Here is a 27,240-nt window from a genome sequence, read left to right as displayed (position 1 = left end):
CATTACTGTGTATGGCATCTTCAGTACTGCTGTCTAAAATATCTGCTGTGGTTAGTACTGTGGTATCTTCAGAACTTTCACTGGTATCAGAAGTGGAGGTATGGTGTCGGTGTAGTTTCTAGGCTTACTTATATTTCTTGACGATATTTCTTACCCAAGAGGCTTTTACTTGTTTCTATAACCAAGTACTGTGAGGTATCACAGGTATCACAGGTATTTAACCTCTGTGGGAGAATCTTCACATGACAGGAGACCTTATTCTGACACGTATCTGGCTTGAGCTCAATGCAACCTTCTGTATAATATGTATAAATAAAACATGTATGTATATATTTGTGACCTTATGGGATCTCTTTACATATATTGTGTTGTGAATTTCAACTTTATTCTCTTGGAAGTTTTTGCTTCTCTCCGATACTGATAAATGACAGTTAACTGAAATGCTAATTTCCAACAGGATTTAGCAGAACAGTCTCATAACAAGCTCCACCAGCAGCTGTCATATCAAAGTTTACCTCCGCAGATGGAGTTGGAATTGAGGAATTTCCATTTTTCTCAACATTTTGTCCACTTCATTGTTTTTACAGTTGTCTTTGTAAAATATTTAGTTAAAATATCCACAAATAACTCAGTGAATTGTGGTGGTTTAATGTGCTCGGATCACAACAGTCTGGCCAGCGTCTGTGTAGCTGCGGTATTTCTTGGGCCTGTAGGTGGGGCTCTGATGCAGTGTTTCAAAGCCAATGCAGGGGAGCCCTGTGGAAGTGAGAGCTGGGAGAGGGAGAGAGAGAGAAGGTCTAAGGGAGGAAGAGAGAGAGAGGATATTGCAGCAGGCATGGATGCCTTTCCAAAAAAGACCCCCACCACCCTCCAACCCCCTGAAGCGTAAACTGCCTCCCAGTCTGAGGGATGTGATCTAAATGGTCAGCTCCGGCCCTTCTTCTTCCCCCAGTCTGCTTGAATTAATGTTTTCATGAAGTTAAGATGTTGTTGTCAGTTGTTTCCACTGAGCTCATCTGCAAATCCCTAAATGCCACATCATTTCTTTGAGTAGGGCCATTTCTCAAACAATGGCACAGACCAGCGGGGCTTGTTTTGGAAGTTTTCACAAGATTGGAAACAAAAGAAACATGACTCAGTGTTGTGCACCATGTGTTTTGAATTGTCTCTATGTGAAGATAAGGAGCAAGCCTAATAATCCATTTTATGGAAAGGGCATTATCCCCCCCACCCCACACTGATTATATCATTAAAGACCAGATTACATAATTATAATTTTTTTAATATGAATTGCTTGAAATGCATGTTGGGAGGGAAACACTCCTGGAGCATGTTAAAAGATCATCAAAGAGCAAAAATGCAGATTTCCTAATCCCCCTGCAACTATGCAAGTGTCATAATTATGTTGCTCTGTTGCTTAATCTCTATCTTTAAATCATCCTGCATGCGATTTGATATTCAAATCCGATGATCTGATCATTTCACCCCCGCTATTGTGGCATATTTGTGTAAAATCTGCCTACGGCATTGCCAAATCCCATTCTCAAGGGGGATGAATGCATTACATAAACCTTCATCTGTCTGAGGGACGCTTATACCTCACTGCTTAAACCCTCTATTTGAATACAGTATCATCTCTTATATCATTGTTTTCTTGTTGTATTCAAATTATGGAGGTGCCAAACTTTCAAATCAACTTTTCCTAACATTCTTCTTTTTGGACACTACAGTGGAATCATCTCAACCAATGTCTTTAAAGGGAATTAGATCAATACCGTGATTATAGTAAACTGCTCGGTGCTGGACATTGTTGTGTATAATACTCATTAATGCGCACTAAGCCTCTTTTAGGGCAGTTGCCAGGGATGTAAAAATGTAACCCCGCCGCAGCCCCCCCTCCACGTCCGAGGTGTTCCCGCGGGGGAGTGAGGATCCCTGTGGGAACAGTCGTCTCCTCCTCGGTCCCTCCCGAGCCTCAAGATCCGCTGCAAACTCCCAGGCAGTGCATGCTCCCCTCTCTCTCTCTCCCTCCCTCTCTTCTTCCTGTCCTCCTCCCTCCCTCTTCGACCCTCTCTCTTTCGCACTCCGCTGCAGCACCTCAGTTGAGCAGGAGCACCGCACTGAGTCACATCTACGCACGCACGCTGTCTCTCTCTCTCGCTCTCTCTCTCTCTACACACACACGCGCACACGTTGCATGCACACACGCACGCACGCACTCACACGCACAGCTTCCTGCGGTATCCCAATACGGCGCAGCGGCTTTTCCAGCGGCATACCAAGTGCGTCCTCGCCGAGTGATGGGAGCTGCAGCAGCCGGGTCTCAGCGCGCACAGAGCGGCGTAGTACAGTCCCGCTGAACCGTGGATGCTGCCTGGAAGTCCGCCGCTTTTTGAACCCCGTTTCCCGTGCAAGGAATCGCCTTCGAACCAACAGCCTCATCGGGGATTTTAAAGTGGACACTCTGTCTCGTCCGGATTTAACGTGATTCTCTCGGTTTTTGGGAGGAGTACCAGGAGTTGGGGATCGCTCCGGACGTGCCTCTTATCCGCAGTGTCGATGCGGCTGAGGCTGTGAAGTGATATCTGCATAGATTACAGGTAAGCACATGGGGGTTGTCACGGCTTCAGTCCCCACAGCCGGGACTCTTTTTTATCTCTTTTTTAAGCTCGCTTTGGGGCTATTCTATCCCGGGTTTGATTGGGTGTGAGGTGGCCACTGCAGCAGCCAGGTGATCCGAGGCGTGCTGCACCTGTTCAGGCTGCGCCATGCCCGCGCTGCGCACTCCGGCACCGGGGCGGGTTTCACACCGAACCTGTCCATCTCGAGAATTGCAGAAACATTTTTTAATGACTTGCCATGTCCCCCAAACTCCGGGACCCTATACATCCACAATGCCCATCATCATCCGTGCCATCCATCCACTGGGAGGAGAGGGAGCTGCATGGTCGCGCTGTGCGTATTCCTCCTGCACTGTGCAAAGTCTGAAGGTTAAAAAGAGAACGATTCGTGGAGGAGTCCGCGTCGGATTAATGCGTTTCCCCTCCCGATGCACGGAGCAGCTCCAGTGGAGTGCAGAGCCATGCATGCACTGCAGTTTGGGATTTAAGGCTCGTCTCCAAAAAAACCTCTTATATTCTACTATACACATGATTTTGTGCAGGATGCTTAGCAACTGCAAATCCCTCGACATGTTCAGATTTAAAAAGATCATGAATTATAATGATGCACAGCGTGATACTTTGGGAAGTTCTTGAATTCCTGCCTTTTTGGAGCCTTTTCAGGGATGCAGGATTTCAAGGAGCCTGGAACTATTCGAGCTCGGGAGGTTCTTTCCAAGCGGGTCCTTTGCACAATCCTCGTATTCCTGGGTTTGCTTTTTGCAGCGAGTCCGCACAGTTAATATTTTACGAGTGGCCATGTCTTCCCGTGTGATAATTCGTGCACGGTTGCGTTATGCTGAATTAAACTCAGCCACGTTTCTCCCCATGTGGGTTTTTCCAGGATCGCTGGGATGTGGCTTTCTCTCTCTCCCCAGAGCTGGTGCACTTGACCGATGTGGCTCAGACAGAGCGCCTGAAGAAGAGCTCGACTTTAGGGAAACTCGTGTTAACAGAGAAAACATTTTAATGCGTCTGCAGGGACTTGGTCTCTGTGGTATGCAGCAGGCACACCGAGTTTACTGTGACCTTATCTTAAGCCCTGGGTTTTTTATTACCAGTGATGATATTCCACTGAGGGTCACGTGATGGGTGCAATTTAAGGTTAACATATTCAATTTTGCAGATTATATGAAGCATATTTGTCTTTGATATCATGGTTGAAACCTGCACCCATTCACTGTGGGGATCTGTAAATGGTTTTATGACGTTCTTCACAAGGCTGGATTTTTAAAGCTCTGCAAAATTGCAATCAAACAAACTTGGTGACTTACTGAGATGATTTAAAAGATATTTGGATTGTCAACCCTCATGGATTCAGACTGTGCCCACTTTCCCTTCAGGGTTATGCCTCATATAAGCCAAGAGATTCAACGATGAAATTATTTTTCCTCTCCATTTAAAGTTAAACACTGTCTCATAATGATGCACGTGCTTCTATAAACAGTTCCCATATTCAAGGTTAATGGATTTGTATGGTTGAGCTTAACTGTGGGTAATCTCCCGGCATCGTTTTCATCTATATCTGAATAGGGAGTTTTTTTTTTAAAGATTAAGCTGATTCCTATTCATGTGAGCACGGAGCACAGCAGTGCAGGCTCGTCTGAATACACTCTGCGTCAGCCCTGTAGTGTGACTGTGTGCTGTAGGTCTTTGATTCCAAATGTGACTCATAAACTTTGTCTCGCCGTCGTCGCCTCATCTCTCGCTCTCTTGCTGCTCCCCTCCCTCCCTCCCTTCCTTCCTCACCTCCCTTGCTCCCTGCGTCTCTCTCGCCCCTCACACGCAGAAAACAGCTGCTCTAGTCCAACCCTATATGCAAAATGCAGATCCCTCGCAGAGCAGCCCCACTGAGCCCCTCTGCTGGTTCCTCCCTCCCTCTACCCACCTGCACTCCAGACTCAATGCATCAATTCAGCGTCGCTCCCTCCAGTCCCTGTTTGACATTACCCTATGTGTCCAGCATTGTGTTATTGATATTGTTGTAAAAATCTCATGAGCATCAAAGTTATATGGTCCTAGTTATGTTTTTAATGGTCCTAACAAAAAGATAACATATAATTGTTTAGTGTGCACTCAACAGAGGGAGCAGGGACAAGGCTATATGCTGGAAATCCATAAGGGGCAGTATGGCTTCACAGGCTGGTGCAGGGGAGAGTCTGATCCCATATATGAGGCTTTTGTTGGAGAATTAATCAAAACATATATTTGTTTATTATCACATAATTTAATGGTTTGTTTGGAAGATGTTTCATAGCCGTCACCTATGGTATATTTCAGATATGCTGTGGGGTGGTTAGAGAAAAAGGTTGTTTTTAGCTGAGAGATTCTTTATTGGCTTCGAAGTCTGATATTTTGTTTTTTTTATGGGCAGCTGAAAACAACATTCAAGAAAAGGGCCCGAGATGCTGCTGGTTGATGTGGGGTCCATTAGTTGCTGTTTAACTGCCTGTGACGGTGAGGCAAAGGAAAGCAGCTTGTCTCCAGGGGAAAGTGTCTCTATACTGCAGGCTGAAGTTCCTCTGTTTGTCTGCGGGACTGTGGCTGGCAGGAACCTTTTGTGTTTGTGCTTCCCTTTTCTGTGTTATCGCACACGTCTGCATGAACATTCACGTGTGTTGTGTCCTCTTACTGCATGTGTGCATCTTCTGCTGCTGTTGAGGTCTGAGGAGAGAGACATTTAGTCCTTGGGCAGTTTGATAATCCTACCTCATCTGTGTCTCCTCGCCTCCTTGTCGTTTCACCAAATTCCAGCTCAACTCTTAAAGGCTGTGAGAGCCCTTGGCACCACTCGTTCTCCCTCCCTCCCTCCCTCCCCTCTCCCCTTGTGCTGTCCATCAACCCCTGCCTATAGGAATTGGAACAGCAGCCTTTATCGGCCTGTAAGCACCTCACATTGACACACTACACCCTGTCTGTTGGCCAATGTTACGGCTACAAGGCTGGAGTTTGGAACCGGGGAGCGTGGCCTTGTCAATATTATGGCTTGCTAATGGATAAACTCTCACTGCAACCTTGGCAGTTAAGACATTCATTACATTTTTGGGGCCGTTCACTTACAAGACTACAGCTCCATTGAATAGGGCAATGTGAATGAATTCAAATGGGAAATCGTAGAAGGATTTACTGCGGCAGTATTAATGCATTGTAGCCGAGTCTCAGGCGGAAGTGTGTGTGTGTGTGTGTGTGTGGGTGTGTGGGTGTGGTGGTGTTAATGATGCATCTGTGACTGGCCTGCCGAGGCCCTATATGAATACTCTGGTCACAGAGAGACGTATCGTCATGTTCCACTGAATGATGTGTCTGTGGGTTGGACCTGAATGGAGCTCTCTGTTTGTTCTCATTCTCGTTCTGTTGCTCTCTTCCTCACTTGATGTCTCTCTCTCTCTCTCTCTCACACACACAGACACACACTCACAAACACACAGACACACACAGACACACACACACTCTCACACTCCTCGGTGCTGTGACAGGACTACCAGCCACAGGCTTGTGTCCAGTCCACACAACAGAGAGGATTGAAAATTGTATTTCCGTCTCAGCAGCTTTTCTTCCAACTGTAATTTGTCTCTCATATTTCTGGCTCATTAAATGCACACATACAACATTTTATGTATAATTTAATATGAAAGTCTTTAGTAGTTTGGTTTGCTGAGAAGCTGTTTTTCAGATGCACTTGTCAAAGACGTGGCCACATGAAACCTCCCTCTTTGCTCTCAATGATGAGATCAAACTTGTTCTGCGACTCAAGATCCAAAGTCTATTATGTTTTGGTTGACACTTCATTAGAAAGATGGTATCACTGACCGAGGGCTTGGTGGTTTTCATCTAAATTCCGATGTGGAGGGGAGGGATTCTATGCTACATTAGGAGAATAATTGCTTACAAGTATGTAATTAACCCTTTGGTAATGCACCATAGAGCTGCATATTGATGTTTGCCACAGCAATGACAGCGTAGCTCTGGAGCGAGCATCTCCAAACAATAGGCGTTGTAAATTCTGTGGGGAGAAAATCAATACACGCCACAGCTTCCAATTTAATGAGAACCTTTGTTCTCCTGTGAATAGTTTACTCAGCATATGTGTTTGTGACGCCAACAGAGAAGATACATATAATCATACGTGTGTGTGTGTGTCTGTGTGTGTGGGTGGGCGTACAACTTCTTTTTTTTCCGCTTATTGGCAGCCGGAGTCCTATTAAGCTGTCACATGCTTTTATAATGGGACCCAGTACATGTACATGCTCCTATATCACAGTTGCACCACTTTTATTTTCTCCCTCCAGCCCTCTCTCATGCTCCCTTTCATCTTCTTCTCAATCCTTCTCTCCCTCTCTGCCTCCAGCTCTCTCCTCCCATATCTTTCTGCCAAGCACATAACTTTATCTCTGTGTGTGTGTGTGCGCGTTTTGTGTGTTTGTGTGCGGGGTTGGGCAAAACCATCCCGACGGTCGTGACATTGGAACGACCTGTGAGGAGGGATATAAAGTGAGGCTGCAGATATGGGATGTAGCTGTTGCAGATAGGAATCAGGGGATGTGGAAAGGCACCAGTGTATCTGTTGGGTTTCACCAGACTGCTCCTTTTGATCAGACCATGTTAAGCATTTCTTCCAGGTCTCTATGATTCATATGGAGCCGTGAGTCTGATATATAAACAGCTCTCTTTGATGCGGCGGCAGATGACACGCTGTGGCATATTGGCTCTTATGTTTGTGTGTGCCTAGCCGAGCATGACAAGCAGTAAATTAGTTTTGTTTCAGATGCATGAAATGATGAGGAAATTGCAGACAGACTTGGGGCATTTTTTTTTCTCTCTCTCTCCCTCGTTCTCATTTGCTCACGCGCCGACGCCTTAAGTCCACGCGAAGGATTAGGCCCCTAATTCCGTTTTCATCCCGCCTGTCGCAAAGAAGCATGTGCACGCATGCTGAAGTATGCATGCATGCGTGCACACACATTTCTTATTAATCCGCGCCAGACAATACTTCAGAACTCTCCATATTTATCATGTAACCTACAACCAGCATGTGAAACGTTTTTTATTGCTTTAATTCATCGCTCCGGGGCTCTGTTCAGGCTGACACTTCTAACGTCTGGGCTTTCTTTATTTCTCATCAGTCCATTTTTCAAAAAGCAAGGGTTTCTTTAAGTGTGGCTGCAGGAAGGAACCGTGCTTTTTAAAATGTTGATTAAGCGCACATTTCTTGCTCTTGTGTTGCACTGAAGGAACAGTGCTTGTCGGAGTGATGGTTACTTTGCTCAAGTGTAGTGCTGCTGTGATTCAGACCCCTGTAGGAACTGGGTGAAATACAGAAATTACTATGTTTTTACAGTTCTGGGTTGTTTCTTAGCGGGAGGTGTCCTTTGTGTTGAGGAGGATGATCATGGACCAGGATCCCAACAGATGACTGTCTCACTTCCTGTGTGTGTCAGCGGTGTCAGGGGGCATCAGTATGCACCGTTAGCACAGTAATTGTGTAGCAGCGGGCTCAGGGAGGACCCCTGCCTCGCTATAGCCAGAAGGCAGTGGGACGGGCAGGGGGAGGATGTGCTTTACTGTAATACCCTCCCTAGATCATCCCACCTTCTCCCCCCTCCCCCCCTCCCCCTCAGGATATATCACAGTCTCGCAGCGTAATGTTGGGGATGTTACAGACAGATTTAACCAGACTTACACAGGATTTTTGTGTTATTCTTCTCTCTGTGTGCTCGCTCCCTTTTGAATTTGGGATTTTGCCTTTCTTGAGTGTTTTTTTTTCTTCTTCTTCTTGTGTTGATGGGATTTGGTATGGCTTGTGCGAATGCAGTGACTGCCTCTTAGCCAGGGCTCAACTCTTGCCAAGTGCTTTTGGAGAAGTTTGTTCCTCTCCTGCAACAGGGCTAGAGTTGAATTTGTTATTCTGGTTGAGTTCATCAGTGACTGGTATTGATTTTGGATTGCTGGGATTCAAGTTTCCAGGAAAGGGGTTGACTGCTGCACCACATTTTGAAAGTTTGTCCACGTACCCTCGCAAACCTCCTTTCTTTTTACTTCCCCACCAAGCTGGTGAATCGTGAACCCAGTTAATCTGCCGGCCATGTTTACTCCCACATGATATCATCCCTCAACTCTGACACATGTTTGATTTTGTGTCATCCTTCCTCTCTCCCCTCCGCTGTCGGGATGATTGTTGGGATCTGCAGTCGTCTCTAAACTGTACATTGAGCTGTGTGTGGCTCAGCCTAGGCAGGCCAATTAAATCTTTCCACTATAGTGACACACACCATCTTTACCTGCCACCCACGTAACTGACTGTGTTCCTATGGCAACTTGATTTGTCAACCGAGAACCCCGCCACAGATTCCGTCCTCACCGCTGCGCTTCCTCCGCAGAACTAGCGGGAGGCACTAAAGAGAAGTGATGGTTTGATACTGTGATGGACTTTTGACCTTTTCAAAATGACAACGACCGGCTCAGAAGATTCACAATTAATTTAGATCTGCAGTGGAAAGAGGCGCGCTGGTGCGTGTTGACATTCTCAGCACTGACGACTGTGTGGTTGTATTTTGAGATTCTCTAGTAACCGGTACTATGTGTATCAAGTACTTATATGTTATTAATCTTTTAATTATCGCAGATAAGTCATGCAATAATAAAGTTTAGGGAAGGAAATCACAGACGTGTGATTGTTCGGGAAATTATTTGATTGTTCAAGCGACATGAAAGGTTTAAGTGTGTGTGTGTCTCACTGTGCAGAGTTGTGGTAGATTTAATGAAGGCTTTTACTGCACCTTGATTTCTGAGTTCCACACATTTGACATGTATTTGGTCGTAGAGCTTTCTTCATTTGTTGGTTATTATCGGTTCACAAACGGCTTTTATGAGCATGTTACTGCCACCATCTGGTGATAGTATCACAATATCTGCTCCCGGGTAAAACATCTTTAGAGAAAGCCTTTATTGTGTTTGTATGGTGCTACTCCTGGTTAAGTTAAAAACACATTACATGAATTTTATCACTGAGTTTAAAACAACATAATACAAACAAACAAATAAATAACAAGATGATAGATTTAATGATTATTCAGCCTACTGTATATAATTATTATAAATAGCCCACTCACAAAGAAAAGGCACTAATGAGTAAAAAGAAAAAATTAAAAAGATAAATGTCAAGCCATCAAAAAAGTTCATTAACTTTATTGATTGATTTATCGACCTGTCATTTCAGCGTAAAGAGCAGATAGTTGAGATAGCATTTACATGATATTCAGATTAATAACTGTGCAGCAACTAGATGCCCAGTAGAACCTGACATCCCATTCCGTCCCTCCGACCATCTCCCACACACACAGCACAGGGAGTTGTTGGATACATCAGCACTATTCCAATTCCCCAGACCTCAGAGGAGGAAAGGTGAGCCACTTTGTTGTGTTGCATCAAGCATCCTCCCACTGACTTCTTCTCCTGTTGGCCCACAAAAAAAAGGGCTTTCCTCCCCACCTCCTCTGTGAGTCTACAAATGTGACTGTGGAGGAAGCACAAGTTCTGAGAGAGGTTTTCATCGCTCCCTCCCCACTCCACATTCTTTGTGTCCATCCGTTCTGCATTGTCACGGCAGTCCCTCCAGCTGGGCTTTGATTGGGTTGTTCTGGACCCGCCGGCAAATCTGGCAACCAGATAGTTATGTTTGTGTGTGTGTCCCTGGGTAAGAGGTTTTCCTCCATGTCCCTGGGAAAAGCAATGCGATGAGGTAAAGCTTGCAGAAAATCAAAGTATCAAAACGGCCATGACAAGCTATGGGGCGACTAAAGCAGGGGGAGGAGGGGAGGAGGAAGGAAGAGGGGGCCAAGCGCTGGATAACAATTTGCATCCTCTCACTTTGAACGACAGCAGGCTGGAAAGCTTGTCTGGTGTGTTTATGCCATAGGCTTTAAGGGATGGAGGGAAAAGAAGAGGAAAGGTTTGATGAGGGAGTGGCTGTGGAGAGGCGTGTAAAGCCATGTAAACCTAAACTCTCATCTCAGTTAGTGAAAATGCTCACACACACATAACTAGTGTATAGTTTTTTTTATGTAAATCCAGTTTAGCATTATGCAAAAATATATATATTTTCATCAATCTACACTTAATTCTCCCATAATCACTCATTGAAGACAGATTTTATAAACGTATTTAAAACTTTTCACGATTAAACAGTTGGCTGTTTGTGCCCGAGGACATCACAGAGCCAAGTACTGACAGTACAGACATATGTTTGAACAGACACATGCACATACCATAAAAAACAACAACCACAAAGCGGATTGTTAGTGCACATATTGTTAAATGTTTGTTTTGTTGTAAGGATGCAGTTCCATATGTAACACACACGCCTCCACAATCACACTATCTGTAAAGTATGGTGAAGAACAATAGTGCAACATTGAAGACCTTTATTTAATTTCCCTTATAGATTCTAAATTGTATTGTTTTTTCAACAGATGGATTTAAAAACAATGCAGTGATGAGTTGAGTATATGTCCATCACGTGTTTTCAGATTGTGCAGCTGCGGCTTCACAGCTTTCATCAGGTCACCTCCGATCACCTGCCAGTCACTTGTTGATTTAGCAGCATTTGAGCTCTGACCTTTCCACTGGCGGTCAAGCACAGCCAAGGGGAGGCAGGAGGAATGTATAGGTCCACATATACAGAAGGTTATGTCAGTGTGTGCATGACCCTTAGCAACACCTCCCCCCTCCCCCCTGTGTTTTCACTGTGCAAGCTGCAGAATATCCTTTGTACTTTATTTGACCTCACCTAAATGGTCATTAGTGTGACATGCATCTGCAGCGTGATGTCTCTCCGTTGCATCACTTCACTCATCGATTAAATATTAACATCGTCAACATTTTCATAAGACGCCCAAAGGGGGGCGCCTCTACTGTAATTATTGACAATTATTAGCAATTACTGGCAATTGCCTCTCACGGCATCACGCCAACATTAGTTTGAGTCGATAGATGGATGGAAATGGAGGTGGAGAGCGTTGGGACAGTAGTTTACAGTAGTTCAGACAGAAGAGCAGCCTAAATATCAAATTTTTACTTTTCTTATTATTTTGGGTCATTTTACTCTCATCACTATATCAAATCATTGACTTCCTCCTTTCTACTTTGACCTTTTAGCAAAATGACACATCTATATCTCCACTTGTGCTTATTTATCAAACCAGCTCTCTCTGTCTTTGCTCTCTCTCCGGCAGTTGTAGTAATAATGCAGCATCACCATTTGCTCAATGTGTTTAAAATTAGAATAGCTCAGCTGCTGGAAGGGCACTTTGGACACATGCTTTCAAACTGCTCATTTTTCAATTTTCTGAGACCGTTACCACAGGGCTGCAAGTCTGTGCAGGTGTGGACCTTCTGTCTTGTATAGTATGTCCAATCCCTCTTAATCTATTGTACTTGGCCTATACTCACCTATACAAGGTAATTTACACAAGGTTGGCATATGAACAGGACGACATAGAGTGAAGTATACTTTAAAAAAAAGAAGAGGTGTGCGTAACATTATTGTTTTCTTTACATCAGGAGATCTCTGATGTAAATTTGATGAGGCACAAAATGTTTTGGTTTATTGGGACATAGTAGAATATGGTGTGCCGCCACGGTCTAGATAATTAATGGAAATTACTGTGATAAACAACCATGAACGCAGTAAATTCCAATGCATTGTGTGTCTAACTGACCCTGTCAGATAATACATTGATTTGTTAGGTTGTTGTTATCTGATAGCAGTGTTGTTTATTCCATGTTTCTCACTAGTCCGTCAGTATAAATGACAAAATGTGGTTAGTTTAAGTGTTTTTTCAAGCCCCGAAAATAATGAACTTTTGCCCTTTATTTTGTGTCAGTGGATTAGTGGAGACTAGGTTAGTTGCCAGTTAAAAGTGAATTAAAGAAACAAAGAATTAATTCAAAAGGACACTACTGGCCAGTCGTCTGACCTCATTCCATCTGTGCGTAGTAAACCAGGAGTCGAAATCTTTAAGACTCTTCTTCATCACCAGTATGGATTAGAGGGGTAAAGCTGTAATCCATGTCCGTTAAGCAAAGCAAATCAACCCCTGCACTGATGAGGCTCACAGATGTGCATGGTGCTCTTCTTTTGTGTGTGTGTGTGTGTGTGTGTGTGTGTGTGTGTGTGTGTGTGTGTGTGTGTGTGTGTGTGTGTGTGTGTGTGTGTGTGTGTGTGTGTGTGTGTGTGTGTGTGTGTGTGTGTGTGTGTGTGTGTGTGTGTGTGCGCGCGAATGGAATGGGGATAAAATAGTATGGATTAACACAACTGTTATTGTCCAGTAGTTCACTCCTTGTCTTTTGTGCTAGGCTCTGCCGAACTCGCGTACACACACTACTTCACACACATACACTTGTTAACACACATCAGCAAACAGACCTGATGCACTGAGGACCCTCACACCTTGGTTCATACTTCACACAAAAAACAAAAACAATGTAGGAACAGAGCGGGGATCAGAGAATAAGCATCAGTTTAACGTTTTATAATCACCACAAAGCCTTGGAAATTATCAAGCTTTCATGTCTAAGAAGTTAATCTTTGAGGTCAAGTCTGCTTCGGCTGCGTTCAGCAACAGCAAGAGAAGAAGAAAGCAGAAGAAGACGGGGTCACCACGATGAAGGATTCAGAAGGAGAAGCGGAGAAGTAAAGTTAGATATAAAGCATGAATACAAACAGACTGTGCAGCTGCCTGTGTGGCCGGTGGTCGGGGATCACTGGCGTCATTGGTTCAGACGGAACGTCCGAACTGGGGCAGGTCTGATCCTGTTTACTGTGACTCAGCCAGAAAACCCGATTTAGCTAAGGGGTGAGTTCAGGAGCAGTTAATTTGACATGGAGAGATGTTATCTCTCCCCCCCCCCCCCCCCCCCCAGTTACACAAGCTGCAACCTGCTGGGAATAATCAACATTCTGACAGTGTTAACAACGTTTCTTATGTATAATAATGAATAATACAGTTTTACTGGAGGTCAGTGACTCAAACAAGTTAAAGCAATGATATGGTAAATATTAAAGGTTCAAAAGGTCATATCGAGTATTCCGAAAGATGTGACTGATTCCTTTGTTGCTTTTCTGTGGCCACATCAATCCGTACATTTGGTTCTTTTAAATTTCTATTCCACGATGAAAACGGTTTAGATCAGAGGGTATGCAAATGTTATGGTTAAAATTTACATGTGCTTTCCCCTGAGGCACCGCATATTCTCAGCCAACTGAACTCTTGCACACTTTGCCGTCACCCCTGAACTCTGTGTGTGTGTGTGTGAATGTGTGTCTGTTTTAGAGTTTGGGTGTGGTGCATCTGTCAGTTTTCCTATAGGACTTTCTCAGCAGGTAATTTGACATGTCATAGCAGGATAACATTAATCATAAATAATAGCTGAATTGCATTTGGTGTTACACAGCTCGGGTATTGTTCAGGCTGGCTCACAGGTTCATTTGTTACCGTTATTAGTCTAGTAATAGTCTCTGCTTTTCATGCTATGACATGCCCCTTCTTTCCCCACTCTGATTACCCTCTCCCTCTCCCTTTGCCCTCAACCCATGTTTTGATTGTGCATCATCGCGGTACGGATCAGTGTCTGAGTACGAAACACATTTCTCTCAAGTTACAGTTCAGCCACCCCCCCGACGAGCCTCGTTGTTGATCTGCATTTCTGGTTCCAGTTTTGCCGTAGGCCCTGACGCTCACCAGCTGCATTTAGAGAAAAGTTATTTTACCGTTACCTCCTGCAGCTCTGTGTTTGAAGAGCCACCTTAAATAAGAGAGTCTCAACATTTAGGGGAAGCTCCCAGGGAGGACTTGTGACAGAGCTTTAGTTCCCACATTCATCATACAACCTCTTTTTTTTTCTCCCGGCCTAATCTCCCAATTCCCTGGGCAATGTTTTCAATAGGCGTCGCCATCTCACTCCTCCCTATTCACATTACCTCCACTGTGCCATCCCACATAAGCTGTTTATTATGATTGGAGGCCTAAAGTGTGCTGTGTGCAGAAGTGTTGCAACTCCTGATTTATCACCTGATTCAGTGGCACTGAATGCTCGGATATAGGTCGTGTGAGAGAGGCAGCGAAGACAGAGGAATAGAGCAACGTGAAAGAAGAGCTTTGAGGACGTCACCTTAGCTGGAAATCAAATCTTACAACAACCCAGGGACACTGCTGCTGGCCACAGGATGATGAAAACCTCAGCGGTCACATCATGCCTGTGTACGTGTGTGGATATCTGCTTGGAGGGATTTACTGCTTACAGTGATCTATGTGTGTGTGTGTTCACGGTGGTGAGCAACATCTATAATGTAACCCTACTTGGTGGAGATTCCTCAATGTACAGTATTATGGCCCTTAGAGCGGATTTACATCTGCTAAGGCGAAACAATCCTACGAAAATAAGAGCTTGATCTGCGCCAACATTTATTCCCCGACTTATTCCCTTCACTTAGTTTGGTTGAAATCGGTTTCATGGTGTTTCCTTTCTCCTGCTACCAAACAAGGCCCAACAGCTCTCTCATGAAGCCACATTTAAATTCACTACAATTCTGGTGTTTTATTTAGATCTGCACCGAATTCCACACACTCCTAAATTCCAGTTCCCTTAACATGCCCGGTTTCTTTCATCAAGAACCATTAATAATTCCCTAAGAAATCAAGGAAAATATTGAAACACGCCCGATATCTCGCCATGTCAAAGAGAGGATGTAATGCGTTTATCCTTGACACATAAGGCATGTTTCCATTAGGATTCATGGAAATCTCTCTTTTAGTTTCAGTGTTATCTTGCTAACAAACAAACATGTGGTAGTATTATTATGTCATGCCGTACAGTATCTGGCATTTCTGCAAATGTGTCGTCTTTACGAGCCAACATGAATCTATTAGGAGATCCAATTTGCAGGTAATATCAGCCGTGCTGATAAAAACAGCCAGGCTCTTATCCAGATAGACCCCAGCTCCTCCGTGAGGATGCTGCTGCAGCTCCACAGCAAAACGCTGCCTCGAAGGTGACAAGTCATTTCTGTCTCTTTAACCAAAACACACAAGGCGTCTACACACAGAACACGCTGCACTGCCGTGTTTGTTTCTCATTCTGCAGCGAAAACATCCATCATTCCAGCTTCAAGCAAAACTATAACTCATAATTACTGTGTCGGGAGGAAAAGAGGGATACTGGAAACCAGACCTGCAGAGGAAAGAAAGGAAGGAGGGAAGGGGTTGATAGAAAGATAGAGAGAGAGAGAGAGAGATTGTGTTCTCATGAACAGGTAAGGGAGAGCTGGAAGGAGAGCAGGAACAGGGAAGGAAAGAATGGATGGATGGATGGATGGAGAAAGAGAGGGGAGGACGTGTTGGGACTTCAGATGGTGCCAGTCGGCAGCCGATGGAAGCGAGTGCTGATTTGTCGACACGGCCCTGCATTCCTGTCTACCCGTGAGCACGGGGAATAAGGGAATTGGGAGAGAGGGAGAGAGGGAGGAGAGGAAAAGGAAAAGGAGAAGGGAGCTAGAGGCTTTGAATATGTTCTGTGAAAGCAGCTGTCAGACAGCACCTAGCAACACCGTTTATGGAGGATTCTTAGCTGCATTTATCGTAATTACAGCAAAATATCTCTGCCTTTTTATTCCAAACGAGCTTATAAGGCACAACAGGACCATAACTGGGGGCAGTTTGGAGAACGATAGAGAGCGTATCGTCTCTGTTAACCGGCTTAAAACCGTCCATATAAGTGTATTTTTTAAATGTACTCTTGTCAGCAGGTTTCAAACGTTTGCTCAGGTTTACTGTACTTTTACTGTCTTTTGTTTTAAACTATGCATTCGCCTGCTATTTTGTTTACATGCGAGTAAAGCTCATTATCGTTTCCGTAACATCATTCCCCCATAAACAGCCGGGGCTCCATCCTAATTGAATCCAGAGCTTCATCATGTTCACCCTGTCGATGGCCCTGTCCAATCAATGCTCTGTCGTCTGCGTCAAACTAGGAGGCCCCGCCCATTCAGGAAGTCTGACAGACTCAGATGCCAATCAGAGCGACGCGCCGACGGCAGGCCAGTGGGCTCCTCAACAGTCCTCCTAATGTCATTAGAGCCTGTTGATGTGCACTGATGATAACTCACCTTTATCTCAGCCTCCATCAGCACTCACTGCACAGAGGACTCGCCTTGTGTGCGCGTGTGAGTGTGTGTGTGTGTGTGTGTGTGTCTGTGGAGGTTTACAGTGTGCGCTTTGACCTTACTTGGAAACTACAAGGACTATTTGAGTGCTGCACTCCCTCAAGGACTCTGTCGCTCCTCGCTCTCTTTGCAGTGCAGTTCCACCAGCAACCAAAGACACAATGCAGAGATTATTATTCCTGTATTGAAAACGTTCTGCAGGGACCTGACTCCGCGCCCGTGTGTGTGTTTAGAAAAATGAGTGCGTTTGAACCCCTCTTCTGCCGAGGAGGATTAGCGAGTCTCAGATGGGTGAGAGGAAAAGAGGAGGAGTGGCGAAAAATGAAAGAGATTGAGCAAGAAGAGGGGACGGGCAGATGTCAGCTATTTCTCTCAAATCCAGAGGGGTTGTCCAGTTGGATCATTGCCTAGACCCCTTCTTTGAAATGCTCTGACTCACTGCAGGAGAGTGAAGAGGAGAGACACAGAGACGGAGAGATAGACGGCCAGCTCGCAGGAAAGTCAGAAAAGATATGACACAGAAAATGGGTTTATTCTTGACACACTTATACTGGATCAGTGATTCATATGCTCGGCTATGATTCTGTCATCCAGTGTCTTTTCAGGACATGTACTGTTTGTTTTGTATCCCACCCACATTCTGTGCAGCTGTCTCCTGCTGTTGTCGTGCGATTGTGTGGACAAGCATCTGATACACAAAGAGTCACTTGCTCATCCTTTCGTCCAGTGCTGGGGGGGGGGGGGGGACACGGGCAAACATCTACGCTATCCCACCCCCCCCCCCCCCCCATTGCAGCTTATCCAGCCCAGGGATCCTGAAACGTAGGGATCGCCTCTCATGCTGCAACGAGGACATGATCCCTTTCTGGCTTCCCACCTTCAGAACACGGATGTTGTGTTTGGCGAGGCATCCGGCCAAGCCGAAGACACTCTTATCTGTTTTCCCCACTGAGGAAAAACCTTCAACCCTTAATCACGCTGCTCAATGCCAGACTCTTGCAGGAAGAATTTAAAAGCGTTGGCAAGGAATCGTCGTAAACGTTGCCATTTAACGTAACCTGGGGCTTTCGAGAGTCGTGAACATCATCATTCTGTTTGGTGAATATATCGCCTCCATTTGAAAGCCACTTATGCAGTATAATCGTAGTTAGCACATTTAGTAAGACATAATTCCTCCCCAACGTGGGGAATTCATGTGATTTGGTATAAACCAATTTCCTTTAAAGATGTCAGGTGCAGATTTCAGATTCAGTTCTAGCTTAAATAATTAAAAATAACATGTTGCTGCTTGTCAACACTGGGTTTGTAGAACATCATGTTTCTCAGTTTTTTTTTTTGGTCATTCATATGACATGGACCTGGTTGACGGTACAATCCTCAGGCTTTTTTTGTAATATCACGAGCTCCACGATGGATTAGACCTCCTAACCCCGATCTAGACAGGGTATCTGGTGACAGTAATCCATGCTGCTAATCCACGACTTGATGTAAACACCAAGGACACCCCGCCTTCTCTCTCTCTCTCTCTCTCTCTCTCTCTCTATTATCTCTTTCCTTCCTTTTTCTTCTCCACTGCCGTCTTTCCTTAGAGAGACGAGTGCACCATCTGTTTTGTGCACCAGCAGGGGTTAGCTCAGGCGAATAGGTGTGTTAAACCCGATTACTCCATTCCATCATTATTTAAGTTGTTGTTTGTTCAAAGGTGTGTGTGCGTGTAAATAAAAGGCCATTGCTTTATTATAATGGAATGCAGCCTCATTGTTGTTTCTCAATATACCAGAATATTGTTGAAGCTGCTTCTAAACATAATAGTTTTTAGTTTCAATAATGAAATCAAATGTTTGCAGCGATACTCTGATAGGCCATGGGATTCAAACCAAGACTGTGATGCAAATTTTTGCAGCCTCAGCCCAATATGAGCAGTTTACACCGAAGATTATAATTGTGTTTTTTAGGCCGCACACATTGTGTCTTTCTACACTTCCCTGTGAGATGATCAGATCCAATATCACCTGGTTGCCACGTGTCAAGAATCGCGCCCAAGTCTCTTGTGAGTTTCCGGCGTTTCCCGATGAGTCACAGATTATCATGGAGGAGGAGGATGAGCCCCATGTTCCACAGAGCTGCTGCAAATCAGATGTTTGGTGACACTTCAGATTTTCCGTCTGACGATTTGACAAGATGCTTGCAATTTGAGGAATATGCTGTGCTGCTCTAAATTAGAGAAGGAGCACCGCTGCTTGAAACAAACGCTGTTGAACAGCACACGTCCCAATCGAGGTGAATCATATCATTTCAGATTTACAGCTCTTTAATCTGTATATTTAGATCAGTGTCATGTGAATCAGATTGACCTCAGTGATAGAAACAAAGTGCAAATGTCCTGGATGTGTTTGGATTTAGTTGAGCCCCCCCCCTCTTGTAGACACCAGCAAGCTGCAAAATCCTCGGTTTACTTTCCTAGTTTAATTTGATTTTCACCAGTGTTGTGGAAAGGAGTGGGGGGGCATAATGTGGACTGCGCCGAGGTATAATGCCAGTTTGTGTGTGTGTGTGTGTGTGCTCGGGGACATTCCTGCTCTGTATGCTTTGTGGCGTTTTGTGTGTATGCCGAGGTGTCACGTTGGAGTGTGTTTTGCTGTTTTGTGGTCTGCCTGGTGTGTGTGTGTGTGTGTGTGTGTGTGTGTGTGTGTGTGTGTGTGTGTGTGTGTGTGTGTGTGTGTGTGTGTGTGTGTGTGTGTGTGTGTGTGTGTGTGTGTGTGTGTGTGTGTGTGTGTGTGTGTGTGTGTGTGTGTGTGTGTCTGGATTTGTGATTATGCTGGCTGAGAGCAGGGACACTGTTTTGCTCCAGTCCCAGTGTGTGGCTGCGATGCAGAGTGACGCTTACTCCTCTGATCAGTGCCAGAGCTCAGCAGGGGACGGGGGTGGGAGGAGGTTTTTGGGAAGAGGAGGGGATTCACCACTACTCTCAGTACATCCACTGATCTGGGACACCACATCTCTGCCTGCTTGTCTTCTCTTTCTTCATCTTTCTCTCTCTCTCTCTCTCTGTCCATCTTTTGCATTTCTCTGGCTCCCTCCCTCACTTTTGTTTTGCACTGAGACTCCTGCTCGTACATACAGTATACTGTCATATCTAACACTACAACACGGCTACTACTCATTCACATACTACAGCGATCCAACCGTTGGAGCGTTTATTTCTCGGGGGATGGAAGGACTCATGATTCGTCCACATTTTAAAGCAGCCTTCGAACTGGGACAGCCTCGTGTTTTCCGCTGTGACATATTATTTCTTAAAATGCAGCTTTCGAAGGATGCGGCCCCTGAGTTGACACATAGCTGTTGTCCTGTCTTTTGAGCCTCACCTCCCCATTGGGCTTCTGTTTTCATGCAGGTGTCTTAATTGTCATCTTCCACACAGCGACTGTCATTCTTTCACCGCCCCCCCCCAACCCGCTGTGACAGATTACCACAGATAAGTGTGGAAAAAGCCTTATTTTTTTTCTCTATGAATATAAAGGATTATGTGTAATTACTCTACTTCTTACCCACTCATAATCTGCTAATCCCATTTGACTCGTAGTGTTTTATGAATGTGATAGTTATTTTTGAATATCTTTCCGCGCAGTGAGGAGTTAAGCTGTTTACCAAACACTTTGACAGTTTCTTCGTTTCCCGGGTCGTTCCTTCAACGCTCTAAATAGAGATTATTATGTCGAGACTCGTTTTGTTTTGTCGTCTCCTCCGATTGTTGTGTCTGGCCTTGGCTCACCATTACACGATCATAGCCAAAGCAAAATGGCTCCTGACATATCCATAATAGCTTCGCCTAATACCGCTGTCCCGGAAATTAGCTTTGCCCCATCAAAATACTTTAGCTGAGAACGGGGCAATTTCGAGTCGCTGATCTTTGAACTTGTCGATGTTTGTGGGTTTAATGCTCGTGTGAGAGATGCCACAGAAAAACTGTCATCTGCTTTATGGTTGTAGGGGGGGGCGGGGGGGCAGTTTATCCATGAGCCATCACATGTCTGCTGTGAAGCCATGTCGATGCCACGTCAGCTGATGGAGCTCAGGCAGAAACTAATCAATCTCTTCCCTTCTCTTTTCTATCTCATCCTCTTGTCCTCTTTCTCCTCCTCTTCCTCTTTCTCTCTTCTTCGTTTCCTCTTTCTCTCCTCACTTCTTCCTCCTCTCCTTTCTTGTTTTCATCTCTTCTATCCTCTTTCTATTTCTCTCCTCTCCTCTACCTCTTTTTCTCTTCTCCTCCTCTTCTTCCACCTCTCTTTTCCCTCTTCCTCTCCTTCATTTCTTCCTCCCTTCTTCATCTCTTCTCTCTCCTCTCCTCTCCTCTCTATTTGGGGGAGTCACACATTTATAAATGTAAATGCGGTTTCACAGTCTCAGTTTCATGGCTGGCTGCTGACAGCCCTTAAAGTAGAAAAAAAGAATTGAAACAGGAAAACATCCCAATTATTTCCTAAATGCTGAGGTAATAGTCAGTGACTCAGTCTCATAGATGGAGATAAAACACACTGTGGTGTTTCTGCCCACAGTTCCAGTGATGTGATGGAAGTGCGGTGCTAATCATGAATTCATTAGCACTCTTTGATGTCTACAGGGCTGTGAATATGTGATTGTGTATGTGTTTCATTAAAGTATATCTGTCATCTCACAGGTCCGAGGTCACAGACACACTCACACACACACACACGCACACACACACACGCACACACACACACGCACACACACACACACACACACACACACACACAGATCTACTGTATCTGCAGGCCAGTTTGTGGATGTGACAATCTTTCTCTATTCTATCGAAACTGTTTGTCAAAGCAAGCAAGAATAAGATGGAAAAACTGTTTAGTCAACATCCTTATAAGTAGTTTTACTCCTTTCTATTTTTCACCGGTGTCACTTCATTGTGATTTGCATATTTAAGAGAAGCTGATGACAAGGGCTTGTACTAAATTCACATACCAGGATGAAGATTAGCTATATGCTGGAATAATCAGTCCAGTGGGGACCAAAATACCAGACCCCACAAATTGATATGTCTTTTTGTGTGTAAGAGGCGAGGAGCTGCTTTATAGGACCCTGCAAAGATACGTGTACATGGCTGTCTGTGTGTGTGTCTGCATGTGTGTGTGTGTCTGCGTGTGTGTGTGTGTCTTATGTATAAATCCACAGAACCATAGCAAGCTTTAATTAATGGCGCTTGATGATCAGCGGGCAAAGGCAAACAGCAACTAAACGAGCTGGCCCCCCCGTCAGGGAGGATAATTGCATTTCACCAACACATTCATGTGGCAGACACGCTGCCATCGCAGGGTGTTTCTGATGAGGATGTTTTTCTTCTTTTTTTTTTCTGTCTTTCACGGTTTCAGTGTTTCATGTTTGTAAAAACTCTCATTTATTTCTCAAGGGAGACTTCTGAGGGCCTTTCTCTTCGTGTGTTATTTGTTTTGTTTTTGGACGTCAGCCATGTGCGTGTGCGTTCGTCATATTCACGAGGATAAAGGTCGATGTGAAGGTGATGGAACAGACTCTCCCTGTGTCTCTCTCCTTGTCTCACACCTTCCTTCTCCCTCTTACTCTCATTTCATCTGACCTCCTTCCTCTCTGTCTCTTTTGCTATGAATAATACCCGCAGAATAAAGGTGTCTGGGAGTTTCAGAGGACCACTTTGTTAAGGCTGCTCCTCCCGCTAGTTAAGTGAGAGGTGGGAGCTCCACTGCTGTTCCCTGTGTGAGATTAATATGCAGTTCTGCTTTTTATTTTTAGAGGAACATTATGGGCTCACTGCCCTGTCATTATTACTCAGGTAGCAGCAGCAGTTATTTCTCTAAATGAGTCTCTCTCTCTCTGCCTCACAGTCTTTGTCTCTCTCTTTAGTAGCTGGACACAGAAACATCATTCACCATGGAAAACATACAATATTTGACATGACTCTCATATTGCAACATCATTTTTTGTGGTTTTAGTTACTTATTTGATTTTGTGTGTTACTGAATTCATATTTATTTCTTTATTTCCCTCTCATCCCCTGAAATCTATGGTAAAAACTGCTGTTTGACAAACTTGAATAAAAAACACACATCTGAGCACATGTCACCTCGTCTATCTTTACATCAGTTTTTTTCTTATCCTCTCTGGTCCTCTTATCATGTGCAGAGAGGCTCTGTCTTTTCAGGAGATGGGGGGGAGATTGGTAAGATTGCAGCGAGTTTGCGTTTGACATCCCCTCAACTTGTGATTGCTCGGTTATGAACCTGAGATGAGATCGGCGGCAGGATAATGTCAGGTTGTGCCACCTCTCAAGGTGGCAAGCATTCGTAGTGATCACTGTAAAAACAACTTATTTCTTATAGTCTGCGGAATTAAAATGGTAATTCTCCGACAAAGTACATTTTGACGTTCAAATGTTTCCCGGCTTTTACATGACATATGTAAGAAGTGCTTTACTGACAGAAGCAAATATACACCGTCACATTGTTGAATAAAACTGAACTTTGCATTAAGTGTGACAGGCGCTCACATAGCTTAGAGTGTTTTTCTTTTCTTTGCACGTCTCAGACAAAACAACAGACTGTTAAATTGAATTGAAAAGAGAAGATTCTAAGTTTTTTTTACACACTGCTAGATTATAAACACTATGCACAAATCACATTTTCTATGTTTAAACCTTTATCACGGTTGATTTTTTTATTTTTATTTTGTTAATATCGGAAGTTTAAATGTCTTTTATAATTTTTACATAAAGGACACATTGACATTTGTGAGAATTAACATTATCTCTGGCATTTTCCTACATCAAAACAAAACATATACATGGTAGTAAATATGAATTGGATTAGTGTTGCAGGTCAAAACTAATACCTGGATACGACGCAGGTGAACACTACTCCTTGTTATACCCAGCTTGCCACTGGAGAAGCCTAATGAGTAGGGCGCACACACACACACACACACACACACACACACACACACACACACACACACACACACACACACACACACACACACACACACACATTGGAACACCTCGTTTACAAGAAATCACAGAAGTCACCCTAACGCATGCAACATTCCTATTAAAATACCATGGATTTGCATGTATGTTTTGTGTGTTTGTGTGTGCACCTGGCTGTTATGGCTGTGTGTGCATTGTTGAGACTTTGCAAATGACCTGAGGACTACAGGGAAATGCAATTCTGCGAGCGTTGCACTTTGTCCCTAATTGTTCCTCTTCTGCCTACGAACCTTCTACTTTGTGAATGTGTCTGTGTGCGTATCTTTAAAGAGAGAAAGGTCCTTTTCTCTCTGCAAGCATTGTCAGCAGGTGAGCGGCCCTATTGGGAGAAAAGAGAGAAATTGCCAAAGCATGCAAATTGCTACTCCAAGGGGAGAATCAATTAGGTGCATAGTAGCTGGAGCAGAAAGGCAAGAAGGGGCGGAGAGGGGCAGGGGTCCATGCAGAGAGATGGTGCAGAGCCAGTCTGATCACCTCCACTGAGACAATGCATCACCCCTCCTCTTCTGTCACCTTCCTCAGCCCGTGCACTGTGCTTTAGCCTCATTCCTCTTTGGTCTAGCCTATTTCCTCTCCAATTATAGATTGTGCTAGAGTCTCAAGTGTGCCGCCAATTCACCTGAAATCCTCATTATTCTTTCAAATGATGCTCTGCTCTAACCTCTGTGAGATAACACAAAAGGTCATGTATGTCTTTGTGTGCGAGATGTATGTTTGTGAATACTATGTGACCGTTACGTCAATTTTGACACAGGTGTTTGTTTCTTCCCTCCTCAGGCACATGATGCCCTCCATCTCAAGAGAGGCTTGATCCTGATTGGCTACAGTACTGGTCTGTGCCTCCTTCCCTCTCCTCACCGCTCCCACCGTCAGCAGAGCCATGACATCCCTCACCAGGACATGGGCCTGCTTTTTTGTATGCTGCTTCCTGTCTTGTCTGACACTTCCTGTGACATCTCAAACAGTGGTGCAAGCCCCGCAGGCTCACAGCGCCGGCTCCCAGGTGATCACAGTGTCCCTTCAGGAGGACGAGTATTCCTCCTTCCATGCAGAGAACCCTGAGTGGAAATTCAACCATCTGGCGGTGGACTATCGCAATGGCAATGTTTATTTGGGTGCCGTCAATCGCATTTATAAACTGTCCCCTGACCTGGATGTCCAGGTTTTCCACGAGACTGGCCCAGATGAAGACAACCGCAATTGCTACCCACCGCGTATCGTCCAGCCATGCAGTGAGCCACTGTCACTCACCAACAATGTCAACAAAATGCTTCTCATGGACTACCGGGAGAACCGGCTGCTGGCATGTGGCAGCCTCTACCAGGGCATCTGCAAGCTCCTCCGTTTAGATGACCTCTTCAAACTAGGGGAGCCCTTCCACAAGAAGGAGCACTATCTCTCTGGTGTCAATGAGAGCGGCTCAGTGTTTGGTGTCATCGTTTCATATGGCAATGCCTCTCCGGACATGCTGTTTATAGCCACAGCAGTGGACGGCAAGCCAGAGTACTTCCCCACCATTTCAAGCCGCAAGTTGGCCACGAACTCCGAGGCGGACGGGATGTTTGCATACGTTTTCCATGATGAATTTGTGGCCTCTATGATCAAGATCCCTTCAGACACCTTCACTGTCATCCCAGACTTTGACATATACTACATTTATGGCTTTGCCAGTGGGAACTTTGTGTACTTTCTGACTCTGCAGCCTGAAATGGAGGGTGGGCCTACTACCGGATCCTCCTCTACAGGCCGGGAGCAGGTCTACACTTCCAAGATAGTCCGCCTTTGTAAGGCCGACACCGCCTTCAACTCCTATGTGGAAGTGCCTATCGGATGCATCAGTGGCAATGTGGAGTACCGATTACTCGAGGCGGCCTACCTAGCCAAAGCTGGTGCTACTCTGGCACGCTCGCTAGACGTGGCACCAGATGACGACGTGTTGTACGCCGTCTTCTCAAAGGGCCAGAAGAGACGTCCTCGTCAGGCCTCCCAGGACTCAGCACTGTGTGTTTTCTCACTGCGGAAGATAAACGAGAAAATCAAGGAGAGGCTGCAGTCCTGCTACAAGGGTGAGGGCACGCTGGACCTGGCTTGGCTCAAAGTCAAAGATGTCCCCTGCGGCAGTGCGGTGAGTAATGCCATCATGCACACACACACCTTTTGTGAGTTTTCAAGCACGCTAATTTAATAATGAGAACACTGGGGCATTGAAAAACACTATTTACAGATATTTTAGTACAGGTACTTTTACTACAACTACTAGTACAAATACCCAGAACAGCAGGTGTCGAGCTTTTCTGCTAAAAGCAGAGCCGGACAAAAACCCTCATTAAGGAAGTTAATTCTAGGAGTGAATTATATTGTTCAATAATTTGTAATTGAAGGACGTTCCAAGTGAGCATCTCTGGAGGAAAATCCGAAGTGAAGGCTTAACCCCATGTTACTATAATGAGCTTGGCTGCACTGCGGGGGTCCTTTGTGATCACTGCTCTTGGGTGGGTTTCCGCTCCATCCCATAACGATGAGATGTTAACCATCCACTGCCTCCTTTAATCCACTCACCCTTTAAACAATGCAGCCGAATGCTCAGCCAAATTACCATAACTCCGTTCTCCATAACAGCATTACGAATTCAGTGATTCAGTTCATTTGATTTCTCACTTTATGCACATAAAAAACAAGGTTCAATTGGGTGGTGCGTGTTTACACCACATCACAAGCACCCATAGCTGTTCCAGGCATGTTTTTCTTTTTTTCTTGATCTCATACTACGTCATTAATAAAAGCTTCCAACCTCAAGAAATAGAATATTACCCTGATCAGGATGAATTGGAAGCTTTCAGGTTGTTTCACATGGCAGGCGTGGATAAATTAACCATGTCTTCACTGGCTTATATTGAGTTCAGAGAGGAGTAGATAATAGGATGGAATAGAATGTCACGATAGAGGTCTATTGTTGCATTTGGATGGTTTTAGTACATTTATTATTAGTTTTTTTACGTTATGTTATAAACTGTACATATATATTAAATGTAAACTGTATGTACAGTAACTGTACTAAAGCTTCAAATATATTTCATTCAACCATGATACGATTTGTAGCATTGGAGAATCACAGTTAAAAATACTATACCGAGGTAAATAATGAAATCTCTCAGGCCAGTGGTCCACAGGAGCTTTCATATAGCTACATGCACTCGTGACAAGATTTTAAGTACGTCATGGTCACATATCTGAAACATAAATTTGATCTTCTCACTGCCTAGTCCATATTTCTCTGACCTTAGCCACGCACTCTCAAGACATCGTGGAATCAC

The 27,240-nt window shown here is 44.6% G+C and overlaps 1 protein-coding gene across 1 annotated transcript in view; it reads left to right on the top strand.

The window, feature by feature from the left end:
• Positions 1-2,369: 2,369 nt before the first annotated feature.
• LOC128429190 (plexin-A4) overlaps positions 2,370-27,240 on the top strand; it is a 120,208-nt gene continuing 95,337 nt past the window's right edge. Inside the window, exons 1-2 of the mRNA XM_053415470.1 lie at positions 2,370-2,600; positions 24,704-26,051. Coding sequence (XP_053271445.1) covers positions 24,807-26,051 — 1,245 coding nt within the window. The 5' untranslated portion in view covers positions 2,370-2,600; positions 24,704-24,806. The remainder of the gene's footprint in view (positions 2,601-24,703; positions 26,052-27,240) is intronic.

The sequence above is a fragment of the Pleuronectes platessa genome, chromosome 22, assembly GCF_947347685.1.
Source record: "Pleuronectes platessa chromosome 22, fPlePla1.1, whole genome shotgun sequence".
Classification (NCBI taxonomy): Eukaryota; Metazoa; Chordata; class Actinopteri; order Pleuronectiformes; family Pleuronectidae; genus Pleuronectes; species Pleuronectes platessa.
The sequence above is the reverse complement of the archived record's forward strand: the minus strand, read 5'-3'. Positions and strand labels throughout refer to the sequence as shown.